The sequence below is a fragment of the Portunus trituberculatus genome, chromosome 3 (genome assembly GCF_017591435.1).
Source record: "Portunus trituberculatus isolate SZX2019 chromosome 3, ASM1759143v1, whole genome shotgun sequence".
Taxonomy (NCBI): Eukaryota; Metazoa; Arthropoda; class Malacostraca; order Decapoda; family Portunidae; genus Portunus; species Portunus trituberculatus.
The window spans coordinates 3,706,189-3,720,921 of record NC_059257.1 but is presented as its reverse complement, the minus strand read 5'-3'; the positions used below and the strand labels follow the sequence as shown (position 1 = coordinate 3,720,921).

The window sequence follows — 14,733 nt, the reverse complement described above, 5'->3', positions numbered from 1 at the left end:
TCTTGGCAGATCAAATATGTATTTAAAGTATTTTTTTGAGTTTTTAAGAGTTCTGTATATGCTTTTTTTTCTTTGTTATTCTTTTCTTTTTCATCTAAGTCTTTATTTATCACTATTTTCCTCCCTTTCTTCCTCCTCTTTCTCTTCCTGTCTTGGTTCTTCCCTCCCTGCACCATCAAACAATATCATTTAGAGATTTTTAGTTTTGTATATGCTTCCTTTCTTTTTTGTTTATTTTTTCTTATTTAAGTCTTTATTTATCACTATTTTCCTTCCCCTCTTCTTCCTCTTCCTGTTGTTTTGTTCTTCCCTTCCTCCAGCATCACATGTAAATTTAATCTTATTTTTTTAGAACTTTCAAGAGTTTTATTTATCTATGCTTTCTTCCTCTTTCATTTTTTTTTTTGTGTAAGTCTTTATTTATCACTATTTCCCTCCTTTCTTCTCCTCCTTCTTTCCTTCCTATTTTTGTTTTTTTCCTTCTAGCACAGACATATAAATCTAACCTTACTTTTAGAGCTTCCAAGAGTTTTGTATATCTATTTTCTACCTTTTTCATTTTTTTTCATCCAAGTCTTTATTTATCACTGTTTCCTTCCTTTCTTCCTCCTCTTTTCCTTCATATTCTTGTTTTTTCCCTCCTGGCACAGACATATAAATTTAACCTTATTTTTAGAGCTTTTAAGAGTTTTGTATATCTATGTTTTCTACCTTTTTCATTTATTTTCATCTAAATCTTTATTTATCACTATTTCCCTCCTTTCTTCCCTATTCTTGCTTTTTTTTTTTCCTCCTAGCACAGACATATAAATTCAACCTTATCTTTAGAGCTTCCATGAGATTCGTTTCCCTAAGCTTCCTTTCCTTGTTATTTTTCTTTTCTTATCACAGTCGTTCTCTATCACTATTTTCCCTCCTCCCTCCTCTATCTTCCTCCTCTTCCCTTCTGACAAAGACATATAAACCTAATGCTATTTATTTGAGCATTTAAGAGTTTAATATCTGCTGTCTTCCTCTATCTATTTTCCTTCCTTTTTTTTTATTTCCCTTTTTTTCTATCACTGTTTTCCTTCCTTGATCCTCTTCTTCCTCTTCCTGTTTTACCTTTTTTTTCCTTCCTTCCCTGCATCAGTCAGTTACCTTCTTTCTCCTCTCTCATTTCATCGTTTAGTCCCCTAGAGAGTGTTAATTTCCTTCCATAAACTGTCTATCTACTTCACAAAGACCCATTCTCAAAACATTTCCAAGTCTTATCTAATCTTTTAACGGGGTTTAGTGGAAGTTATTGTGGTTTTCAAGGGTGTTTTCATGGTTCCAGTGATGGTTTGATGGGTTAAATGGAAGTTATTCAGATTTTTAAGGGCATTTCCATGGTTCCAGTGATGCTTTAACATTTTCTAGTAAATTTCACTTGTGTGTTTTCAAGATGCTAGCTAGGTGTGATAAATATAACTGGGATTTTCAAGGGTTTTTAATTTTTTTTGTGATTCTAAGTGTAGTTAGTTGCAGTGGAAGTTATTGGTGTTTTCAAGGGCGTCTTCATGGTTCTAGTAATAGTTTAGCAGCATGTAGTGGAAGATAGTGGGGTTTTTTAAGTGTTTTCATGGTTCTAATAGTTTAACAGGCTGCAGTGGAAGTTTTTTGGAGTTTTTAAAGGCATTTTGATAGTTGTAATGGTTTAACAGGCTGCAGTGGAAGTTATTAGTGTTTTCATAGTTCTAATAGTTTACAGGCTGTAGTGGAAGATATTGTGGTTTTCAAGGGCATTGTCTGAGAGAGAGAGAGAGAGAGAGAGAGCAATGTAAATCTCTGACGAATAATATGTGGTCTTTTCAAACAGTCATAATGAAAGAATATTTTATTGAAACCTAAAAAAAGATAAATAAATAAATAAATAAATAAAGGTAAACTATTGATGAATGAAATGAAGTGAGAGTAAATAATGATAGCAATAGTCTTCTGCTTCATATTGTACATTATTTCTCTCATTCTGACTTGTGTTTGTGTCATTATCTATTTGTATTCTCTATGTCAATGCACAGAACTGGTTAAATAATGTTCTATCTATTATCATTATTAGTCATTATTATTATTATTATTATTGTTAGTTATTATTATTATTTTTATTATCATTATCGTTCAAGCTCTGATGTCACTTGTTGAATTTAACCCCGGTATTAATTAGGTTAGGTTAGGTTAGGAATAGTTACCTGTGCGTAGATTCTTGTTTGGGCCCAGATTCACTTACTTCTTCCGTTTTCTTTGCAGACTTACCTGTAAAGACACACACACACACACACACACATATTTTTCTTATTTTTTTATTATTTATCTATTGTTTGTTACATTCCATAAGGTTATGAAATTGTAAAGTAATTATTATTATTACTATTCATTCTTATTCCGTTTGTTTTCTCTCTCTCTCTCTCTCTCTCTCTCTCTCTCTCTCAGGACAAAAAGAAACACAAGGGAAGTAGATTAAAAATACGTATTTATTATCATCATCATCATCATCAATTCATCGTTATCATCATCAGCATTCACGCGAGCAGACAGATGAGCTGCTAGGGAACGAGGAGGAGGAGGAGGAGGAGGAGGAGGAGGAGGAGGAGGAGGAGGAGGAGGAGGAAGAGGAGGATTAATTTAAGGCGTTGTAGAAGTGAGAGAAAAAAAGAAAACGAGGATAAAGATGAAGGAAATGAAAATCGATATAAGGAAATCTAGAAAAACGGAAAGGAAAACTAGAAAAATGAAGAAAAAAGGACAAGAAGAAAATAAAAACAAGAAAATAAGAAACAAGAAAGAAGATAATGGAAAAAAAATAAGAATTACCGAAACAAGTTGAAGGGGGGGAGGGGGTGGATAGGAGTTGGCAGGAAGGGACGAGGGGGTGAGGGAACAAGGATGCCAGGGAGGGGTAGGTGGGGAGGATACAAGGAAGAGGGAGGGGGTGAGGGGTGTGTGGAGGGGGGGGTGACCTTGCCTTAATCACATACAAACAGAGATTTGTACACTTTACAGAGACGCGGCGAGGCGGCCTGGGCGTGTCAGGGCAGGGGGGAGGCTGGGGGCGGGGCTGTGTGTGTGTGTATTTACCTAATTGTATTTACCTAATTGTAACATACGGGAAAAGAGCTATGCTCGTGTTGTCCCGTCTCCATATCTATTAATGTCCAGCTTTTTCTTAAAATCATGAATATTCCTTGCGTTGACCACTTCCATGTCTAAACTATTCCATGCTTCCACCCTTCTATGAGGGAAGCTAAATTTTTTCACATCTCTCCTATAAGTGGCCATTTTAGTTTTTCCCATGCCCTCTCGACATTCTTCCATTCCACATACACAGATCTTCCCTATCCATTTTTTCCATGCCAATCATCACTCTGTATATTGCTATCAGGTCTCCCCTTTCTCTTCTGTTTTCCAGGGTTGGAAGTTGCATTCTTTTCAGTCTGTCTTCATAAGTCAAATCTCTTAAGTCAGGCACCATTTTCGTTGCAGCCCTCTGTACTTTCTCTAGTTTCCTTATGTGTTTCTTTAAGTTCGAGCCCACTGTATTGTTGCATATTCAAGCCTCGGTCTTATCATTGCAGTAATTATTTTCTTCATCATTTCTTCATCTAGATATACGAACGCCACTCTTATGTTCCTCAATAAGTTCAATACTTCTCCAATTATTTTGTTTATATGTCTCTCTGGCGATAGGTCATTGGTAATTGTCACCCCAAGGTCTTTTTCTTCATGACTGGTTTTATGTCTTCATTTCCTATCTTGTACATACTCCTGATTCTTCTTTCACTCTTGCCAAACTCTATTTTCTTGCATTTTGTCGTGTTGAACTCCATTTGCCATGTACAGCTCCATTTCCATATTCTGTCCAAGTCTTCCTGGAGTAGTTCGCAATCTTTGTCACATCTCACTTTTCGTAACAATTTTGCATCGTCTGCAAATAGGCTCACATAACTGGACACCCCATCCACCATGTCATTTATGTAGACTGCGAACATTACTGGTGCCAACACTGATCCCTGTGGAACTCCACTCTCCACCAATCCCCATTCTGATGGTCTGTCCTTAATTATTGTTCTCATTTCTCTTCCTACCAAAAGTCTTCCATCCATTTTAGTAAACTGCCATGCACTCCTCCTACCATTTCAAGTTTCCAGATCAGTCTCTGGTGTGGTACCTTATCAAAGGCCTTTTTTAAATCCAGATATATTCCATCAGCCCAACCATCTCTTTCCTGTATTACATCTATCACCCTCGAATAGTAACATATCAGGTTTGTCGTGCATGAACGCCCTTTCCTAAAACCAAATTGACACTCACAAAGTATGTCATTTTTCTCCAAGAAGTCTGTCCATCTAGTCTTCACCACCCTCTCACACATCTTAGCTACCACACTTGTAAGTGACACTGGTCTATAGTTCAATGGGTCTCTCTTGTTACCTGATTTATAGATTGGGACAATGTTAGCTCTTTTCCAGTCTTGGGGCACTACGCCTTCCCTTAATGAGGCATCAATTACTTCACAAACTTTTTCTGCCAATTGCTCCCTGCATTCTCTTAAAATCCATCCTGATACCCCATCAGGTCCCACAGCTTTTCTCACTTCTAAACTCCCCATCATGTTCTTGATCTCCTCCACCGTTACTTGAAACTCCTTCATAATCCCTTTCTGTTCCATTACCAGTGGTTTGTCAAAAGCAGTCTCCTTTGTGAATACCTTCCGAAAGCATCCATTCATAGCCTCTGCCATTTCCCTGGGATCTTCACTGTATACTCCATTTACTTCTAAACTTTCAATACTTTCTCTATTTTTGATGTTGTTGTTCACATGTCTGTAAAAAAGCCTTGGTTGGTCTTTACATTTATCAATTATATCCTTTTCTTGTTTCTTTCTTTCTTCTCTTCTAATCAACACATATTCATTTCTTGCTCTTTTGTAACTTTCCCACTGCTTAATCCGTCTTTTCCTTCTCCACCTCTTCCATGCATCCTCTTTTCTTGTTCTAGCCTTTTCACATCTATCGTTAAACCAGTCCTGCTTTCCAACTTCTCTATGTTGTCTTATTGGTACAAATTTTTCTCACCTTCTTTGTATATTTTTATAAATTCCTTCCACTTTTCATTTGCTCCTTAGCACTCTTGAATTTCATCCAATTTGTCTCTTGAAAGAATTTCTTTAGGTTTCCAAAATCTGTCTTGGCATAATTCCATCTTCCCACTTTATATTCTTCATTTCTTCTAGATTTCTCTTCGTCTATCACCTTGAACTCCAAAACTGCATGATCACTCTTTGCTAAAGGGCACTCCACCCTCATCTCCTCAATGACCATTGGCTCTGTACTAAAGACCAAGTCCAGTCTTGACGATGCTCCCTCTCCTCCAAACCTAGTATCTTCTTTGACCCACTGAGTTAACACATTTTCCATTGCCAGTGTCAATAGTGTATTTCCCCATGTTGTCTCTGATCCTTCCATTGACCAGTCCTCCCAACACACCTCTTTACAATTAAAATCTCCCATCATTATAGTTCGTTCACAGCCACCCAACATTTCTTCCAGACATGTTCCTGTATCACTTATCATTTCTTCATATTCCTGTACTGACCATGCATTTGTCTTAGGTGGTACGTACACCACTATGTAGTGCCTCTTTTTCCTTCATTAGTTTCTGCTCTGATCTTTAGCACTTCTGCCTTTCCCATACCTTTTTCACTTGATCCACCTTTATATCTTTTTAACCAGCAACATCACTCCTCCTCCCATCTTACCTACTCTATTTCTTTTCCAAACGTTATATTTCCTTCTCCAACCTTCATCAGGTCTTCTCCTCTCTCAGTTTTGTTTCAGTAAGACCCACAATATCTGGGTTCTTGTCCCTCAAGTAATCGTTGAGTTCTAAAATCCCGATATCACTCCATTTATGTTGGAATACATTACATTTCGCTCATATGTAAGTTTCTTTAGTCCTTTCTTGCTGTACTTTTCTGGGTTATGAACCACTTCCTCAGTCTCATATCCAAGATTCTCCAGAAAAACTCTTTCTTCTCTTCTTCTGTCCTCTCTTCATTTTTTTCAAAGCCTCCTTTCTCAACTCATTTAACATTTCTCTTTCCTTTTCACCGAGATCTCTTCTCAACCAAATCTTCCTTGTTGTTTCCTGCTGGGCTAGCCTCCATGACTTCTCCACCAATTCATCTACATCCTTTTGTGACTTAAGTTTGATTCTTATTGGCCTCATACCTTCTCTTGTGAACTTTCCAATTCTATGGAAGTCCTCTATTTCTTGTACTAGGTCTTTTCCTCCTCTTGCACCACATTAATGATATTATTTATCACCTTTTTATGTTTTCTCTCTCTCCATTTTACTCGGTGTCTTATCCTCCTCCACACCAAATATCACCACACATCTCTTTTTGTCTACAGTTTCCCTCACCAATGTCTCATTTGACTTAATAACCTTCACCACTTTCTCAGCTATCTTCTCTTCTATGATCTGTTGATCTATAATTTCAGCAAGGCCCAAAGTTTTCTCCCCTGACTCTTTGATTTCCTTTTCCAGACTTGCAACTTTGTAATTTACCTCCTTTCTTTCCACTTCCTGACTTTTTTTCCATTCAGCCTGCTTCTCCATCACTTTTCCTAGAGATTCTCCACATTTTTCGCAATTCACTTTAATTAGCTTAACTTCCTCTTTCAGTGCTGCATTTTCCTTCTTCATATCGGCACAGTCTCTCTTTACATTGTCATAACTCGTTTCCAGGCCCTCATACTTTTCAAACAGTTTTTCAATTTTACCTTCTAACTCCAGAATTTTCTTCACATAAGCGCTCTTCTCCATTATTCCTTGAAACCCTGTGAAGTCTGATTCCTCTTTCGAGTTCACGGCCGCCATGTTGCGCAGACGTAAACAAACCAGCTGATGGCTCAAACGCAGGCTACAGTTTATATTTACCTTCACTGGACATTATTTTGCTAATCAACAGTTAACATGACTATATGGAGACGGGACAAACATTACCAGCTCCTTTCCCACCTTGGTTACTCTTAGGTAACTGTAGAATTATAGATGATTGCTCTGGAGCTCAGCGACCACCTCCGCCATCGACGATGTCCCGTGTGTGTGTGTGTGTGTGTGTGTGTGTGTGTGTGTGATGAAAACTATGTACTCTCCTTTTTATCTCTCGTTTTCCTTACAATCTCTCATTTTCTTTTCTTCCTTCTTCCCAATTCCATCTTCTTCGCCTTTTTTATTCTATTCTTCTTATTATTCTTCCTTATCCTATTTCTTATTTTCCATTATCCTTCTCCTTCGTGTGTGTGTGTGTGTGTGTGTGTGTGTGTGATATTTTTTTCCCTCTAATCTGTGTTCAGTTTTCAAGGTGAGCCAGACGAGCGGTGATTGGCTGGAATGTGCGGGTGGCTCGTCCAATCACCGCGAGCCTCTCTTGTGGGGACGACTTCAGATCGAACGAAAATTATTGAGAACTGATTCTTTTTCTTTCGTACGTTAAAAGAATATGTGAAAATGTTTAACGAATTTTCCCATTTTTTTTTCTTTCGTGTTAAAAGAATAAGTGAAAATTTTAAGCCACTTGTATTCTTCCTTACTGATCTTGGTGTTTATTTTATTTATTTATTTTTCTCAGACCTTTTCTTTCGCATGTTATAATAAGTGAATATATTAAACAACTTTTTTCTTATTCATCTTGTGTCTATCTTATTTTCTTTTTTTCTCTCATTTCTTTTCTTTCGTATGTTAAATAATATTAATAAAAAATATATATTAAACTTATTTTTCTCTTCTCTCTTTACTTTCATGTTTCCAAATTAGTGTCTATCTTATTTTTTTTCTCTCTTTACTTTTAAAATGTCCAATTAATAATACCAATTGTAGTTAAAAATTTCAAAGTAATAATTTTTGGTCTTATTCAATTTTTTTATTAATTTCTATATAGGTAGTCTATTCATATTTGTTTTTTTTATTTAAGTTTCTTTTGCGCTCTCACAAATTCATTCTCTGTTCAAAATTTCATCCGTCACTTTTCACTTCATCTGTTCATTGGTAATAGTTTTTTTCTTTAATTTTCTGTGTTAATAATTTCATCCAGGTCACTTTTCACTTCATCTGTTCGTTATCATTGTACTTTAAATTCCTTCTCTCTTCAAAACTTCTTTCAAAACTTTATAAATCTACGCACTGCTACTCTTGTACTTTAGTTTCATTTCATTCAGTGTAAAAAATGTCATCCATATCACTTTTGTTGTTCTCATTCATTGTTATTACTGCATTTAAGTTTTATTTCCTTCAGTGTTCAAAACTTCATCCGTGTCACTTCAGTTTATCGTCCTTTCATTGTTATTATTACTGTATTTTTGGTCTAATTTCTTTTATGTCTTCAAAATATCAAGTAACTTTTGTTTAATTTCATACTTTTATTGTTATTAGTATTGTATTTTGGTCTAATTTCCTTCAATGTTCAAAATTTTATGTCATCGTTTAGTTTTTTTCCTCTTTTCATTATTATTATCGTTGTATTTTGGTCTAATTTCCTTTCATCCGTGTCATCCTTTAGTTTTCCTCTTTTTCATTGTTATTATGACTGTATTTTACTTTAATTTCTTCATGTGTTCTAAATTTCATTCGTGTCACTTTTGTTTGTCGTGCTTTCTTTCATCGTAGGCATCGTTCGTTAGTGTCGTCGATCCAGTGGCGGCGCAGCGGCTTCCTTGTTTGTATTGACACGTGTCTATATCAATGCGGTGTGCCCTTGCCTTTTCTCTGCCTTGGGTCTATAAAACATCTGAATACATTGTGTTTTTCCTTCCTCAATACACGAAAAGGCAAATATAGAAATAGGAAAGAAAAAGAAACACACGCAGAATATATGTAAAAAAAAAGAACTTAATTTAACACACGCACACACACACTAATAAAATACTCTTTGAATGTCGGGGTAAATTATTACAACCGACGCTTAATTATGATAAAATGCAAAAAAAGATTAAATACTATATAAGAAAGTGTTGTGTTGCGTCATAAGGTTTGGACAAGTGTGTGTGTGTGTGTGTGTGTGTGTGTGTGTGTGTGTGTGTGTGTGTGTGTGTGTGTGTGTGTGTGTGTAGTGTTGTCACAACACTCAAAATAATAATAATAATAAAAACAATACACAATCTTCTTTGAACTTAAAATAATTTCCACTCAATAAATATACATAAAAAAATAATAACTGAAAAAATAAAAATAAAATCGCATATAAAACCCTGCATTGTTAATCTAGCAACAATTCAGTACAAACAAGTGTATATAATTGTCATGAAGAGATACAGGACTCCTAACCAATGACTATATGTAAAATAAGAGAGGAACAGAGGACTGCGTGCATAACATAATGGACAGACTTAATACGTGCGCCCCGTTACAAACACTTACACGTGAACATTGTAACACTCAACCATCATCGTCATCACCAGCATCGTGCGAGAACAAGAGGTATACAAGTCACATCATTAAAACTCCAACTAAACTTAAGGGATAAAAAATAAAGAGGGAAAAGAAAAATAATAATATATATGTAGATAATTCACACGTCAAAACCTTTTCCTTATATTAGTACTCATCATCAGTATAACTTCCTCTTAAAACCCATCATCGTCATCATCAGCATCACTCTACAACAGTGCACTAGTAACCCACTCTGCTCATTTCCTCTACACGTCCTTCGCTATGCACACACAGTTGACATGACAAAACGCGACCCAATACACATTTATGAATATATCCACACAGGACTCACTGGCCTGAAAAACTTTCAATGTGGAGATGAGAAAGACATGATTTTAATTTTGATATTGTGAATCTTACGAATTTTAATGTAGATGAGAAAAAAATGTTACTTGTAAGCTCGAATGTTGAGATAAAGTGAGAAAAAAAAGTTTGGTTGATTTTAATTTGATATTGTGAAACTTACGAATTTCAATAACGATTAAAAAAAGGTATTCGAATGGAGAAAAAAAAATAAAGGTCGATTTTAAAAGTTGCTATTGTGAATCTTGCGATTTTAATACACCAGATGAGAAAAAAAGGTATCTTAAAATTTGTTACTTGCAAACTCGAATGTAGAGACAAAGTGAGAGAAAAAAAAAAAATTGATCTTAGCTTTGATATCATGAACGCTACGAATGTCAATGTTTCTATATACAAAAGGCAGCTTGAGATGAGTTACCTTCAACGACTCGTGCCTCGCAAAACATTCCATACACTGAGTCACGGAGCAGACAACATGACCGGCGAGGTGGCTGTGCTGATGTAATGACGCATGATGGAGCGAATTCATGTCTTCTCATTTACTGCTGTGTGTGCCATAACTCGAGACCGGAGGGGTACACACACACACACACACACACACACACACACACACACACACACACACACACACACACACACACACACACACACCAAAATAACGCGTATTTATAAAACGGAGGAGTAGCCACATGTTTTGTATGTAATGCCATTGACCTGTGTGTGTGTGTGTGTGTGTGTGTGTGTGTGTGTGTGTGTGTGTGTGTGTGTGTGTGTGTGCGTGTGTGTGTTCAAACAGAGGGACCGTTTGTTACCTCATAAGGGCTTGGTGGGGAGGAGGGAGGTTGAAATAAGTACGCGCGCACACGCACACTCACACTCGCACTCGCACACACACACACACACCTGCACCCACAGCGGCTGAGAGGTTATAAATATTACCTGTGGACACACACACACGTACACACACACACACACACTATCGAAAGGAAGCGATTAATATTTCAAACTTTACTCTCTCTCTCTCTCTCTCTCTCTCTCTCTCTCTCTCTCAGCCTCCCGCCCGTCGCCCCACACGGCACACGGCTGCCTCTGTCCGTGTGTCTGTCTGTCTGTCAGCAGGGCCGCGGACACAACCGTAAACTAAAACACTGTGTACAGCCGACCAAAGGGTTGGTCCCTAGGAAAACTTGCTCTTGTCCTCTAAACGATACAAAAGTTACAAAGCATGTACAGGTTTGCCCCGCCCACAGCCCCGACACCCGCCCCACCTCGCTCAGCCCCGGCCCCGCCCCAACCCCGCTCCACTCCGTCCCGCACCGCCACGGCCGCCTCGTGTGTGTGTGTGTATGTGTGTTTCTCTGCCTCACATGTTTTCTTTACATACTTATAGAGACGAGGAAACTATAGAAAACATGCCTCACTGTGTGTGTGTGTGTGTGTGTGTGTGTGTTCAGGCCGGGGCGAGGTAAAACAGGTGGGGTGGGATGGTTTGGGTCGGCGGGCGGGGCGGGACGGGGCGGGGCACACAGCTGCCTCCGGGGCTACTGACTGATGGCCGGGCTCTTCTTGTCAGCGTCCTGGGGCGGGCGTGCGGGGTCTGGCCAGGGACCGCCGGGCCCCGCGGTCATCGGGGAGTTGTTGAAGGGTGTGGGGCCGGTGGGACCTGGGCCGGGGCCGCCGGGACCTCCTGGACCGGTGCCCTGGGGCGCCCCGCTGCCGCCGCCGTCCTCCACGCTGGTGGTGTCGTACTGGGTGTTCTCCAGCCTGGTGATGAGCCGCTCGTCCTCGTCGCCAAACTCGCCGCCCATCAGGGACGGCTCGCCCACCACCATCACGTCCTGCTAACACACACAGGCACCCTTCCTCAGTGGCCCTGCTCCTCGCTCTCCTGCCTCCCTGCATCCCGAACCCCTGCCACCACACTAACACACCCCGCACCCCACACCCAAATACCTATCCCTCCCCGCACTCACACCCATCCATCCATCCCTCCCTCCCTCCCTACACACACACACACACACCTCCTCCCTCACACTAACATTCCACACAAAGACACTCTAGAATAGATATATAATCATTCTACACACGGAGACACGCACTCACCCATTCTCTCTCTCTCTCTCTCTCTCTCTCTGCACCCATAAACCCCTCCCACACACACACCCAACCCAATCCTTGCATCAAAATACCAGCCACACAACATTTCTCCCTCATCACATAATAACAAACCACTTCACACCCTTATGCTCGCTCTCTCTCTCTCTCTCTCTCTCTCTCTCTCTCTCTCTCTCGAAATCGACCATTAAATAAACTATATTATGCAAAGTCATCATTATATCAGAAAGTCCTTCATAAGGAGAGAGAGAGAGAGAGAGAGAGAGAGAGAGAGAGAGAGAGAGAGAGAGAGAGAGAGTACATAATATCTGAAATGGAAACAGGAAGGAACACAACTAAGCTAAACAGACAGCCAAACCTAACAGCCAGACAGACAGACAAACAGACAGATAGCCAGACAGACAGACACAGACTTGCCAACACACAATGCAAGGGTGGCAACAGTGAAGGCAGGCAACCCTCTCCAGTGTTACCAGTTCAGGCACATTGGTGGGAGAGTGAGGGAGAGTGAGGGAGTGAGTATTGTTTCATCTATCACTAACAATATGGATGCTGTCTTAACCCCTTCAGTACCATGACGCATTTCCATATTCATTCTGCTTGCTATTTGGTGATTCTATACAGCTTCAGCAACTCATGTGGGGGATTAAAATAGTGAAGACTGTGGCCATTAATCTTCTGACCTCCTAATGTCAATAAAATGGTCTAATGGTACACAAATCTCTAGGTAAAAATGTGTCCCAGTACTGAAGGGGTTAAATAAATAAATAATGGAATAGTTAGCCTTAAAATTGAGTCTGTTTGCTACTTTCTTTGTGTTCCTTTACAGTGAATAGCTTAGTGAAATACCTAATTTTTTTTTTTAATTTAAGTTCATATTTTGATCTTTTTTTTGCTAGGACAGGTAAGCTAAGACACCTGGCTGACTCATTAACACCTGGCTTGCATCTTTAATTAGCGTGGTGAAGGCAATGATTTACTGTTTTCATTCATTCCTGTTAAAATTTTGAGTATTTAATGCAGGACAGGTAAGCCAAGACACCTGGTTGACTCATTAACACCTGACTCATACCTTTAATTACTGAGGTGAGTGAAATAACTAACCTTTTCATTCATTAGAGTCCCAATTTGAGTGTTTAATGCAGGACAGGTAAGCTGACACCTGGTTGACTCATTAACACCTGACTCATACCTTTAATTACTGAGGTGAGTGAAATAATTAACCTTTTCATTCAAGAGTCCCAATGTGAGTGCTATCTGCCACACAGGTAACATGACTAATCAACAATGAATGGAACAGGTCAAGGCATGTTTTTCACCTTAGGCTCATATTCTCAAACACTTATATTTTCACCTTCACAATTTCAAGACTTTATTTTAATTTACACAAGTTTTTAAGGTGTTTATATGGTTCTAGAGGCAGAGAGATTATTTTTATATTATTAACTGTAGATACACTCTTGAAAACTCTGCTAATCATCTCTGTGGCCTTGGAAAATTATTATAGTTAGAGATTTTTACATTATTAACTAGAGAAATGCTCTTGAAAACACCGCTAATTATCTCTGTGGCCTTGGAAAATTGTTGTAGTTAGAGATTTCTACATAATTAACTGGAGAAATGCTATTAAAAACCCCAGTAATTATCCCTGTGACCTTGGGAAATAGTCATGGTGAGAGATTTCTATATTATTAATTGGAGAAACACTTTAAAATCTGGTTAACCATCTCTGTGGCCTTGGGAAATTGTCATGGCGAGAGAGCAAAGCGTTTCTGTACACGGAGATGTTATTCCTAGCTGAGTGTCCACCACATGAGCAACACCTGCTGAACACTTCTTACTAACACTCACCATACTTAGACATGGTTAGCTAAGTTAGGTTTTTTTTTTTTTTTATAATTGATGAGGGCATTTTTTCATTTATTATCATACATGAGGAATTTGTTTTTTTTTATTCATTTTTCATTTATTATCATACATGAGTTTTCTTTTTATTTAGTATCATTCATAGTTTTATTTTATTTTATTATCATTCATGAGGGTTTTCTTCCACAGGTGATAGAGAACACCTGGTCTGATCTTATTAACACCTGCTTGACACCTTTAATCAATAGTGAATACAGTTATAGGTCTGTTTTTCACCTGGTGTTCCTCATATTGATCAGTGTTCCTTCATGATATGGAACACCTGGCCACACCTCTAATTAACTGTCATGGATTGAAATAAGAGTCATTTTTCTTTCTCTACTCTATTGCTCTGCTCAATGGACCTGTTCCCTTACACTTTATATTTAAGTGGGCCTTTTTGCTGCAGTGTTTTTGTTGCCCTTGGCCAGATTTACTCTCTAACATAAAAAATAAATACAAAAATCTCTCTCTTTCTCTCTCTCTAGGCCAGACACCTTCACACATAAAGATGGGTATTTGGGTGGTTTCTGGCAGACAGGTAACACTAGCACACCTGCCCAGCATCTCATTAACACCAGTAAACTCAGAGACTAAATAAAGTGATCAGTTTCAAAGGTTATCAATCTGGACTGTCATCAAACTGAAAAGTCCGGAATTAGGAAAGTTATAATTCTGAATGGACATTAATTTATAAAAGTGATCAACCAGAAATGTTCCAAATGTGAAAAGTCATCAAATTCTAACTCGGTAACTCAAACAGACTTCAATTCTTCAAGTTAGGCAAGTCGTGAATAAGAAAAGTCATTAAATTGTTAACTCGGTAACTTAAACAGACTTCAATTCATCAAGTTACCAATTAGGAAAGTAAAAAATAAAAAAGAAAGTAATTAATTTGAA

General features: G+C 38.4%; 1 protein-coding gene across 7 annotated transcripts in view; it reads right to left on the bottom strand.

Annotated features, from left to right (window-relative positions):
• Positions 1-2,473: 2,473 nt before the first annotated feature.
• Positions 2,474-14,733, bottom strand: part of LOC123507756 (LIM domain-binding protein 2-like) — a 55,090-nt gene continuing 42,830 nt past the window's right edge. For 2 of the 7 annotated variants that reach the window (XM_045260933.1, XM_045260958.1), the window contains 2 exons: positions 10,528-11,654; positions 2,474-3,076 (listed from right to left, as the gene is read on the bottom strand). In XM_045260933.1, coding sequence (XP_045116868.1) covers positions 11,355-11,654 — 300 coding nt within the window. In that variant the 3' untranslated portion in view covers positions 2,474-3,076; positions 10,528-11,354. Of the gene's footprint in view, positions 3,077-7,848; positions 11,655-14,733 lie in introns of those variants that run through there. The other 5 variants (XM_045260949.1, XM_045260962.1, XM_045260942.1 and 2 more) reach the window with 4 other exon arrangements.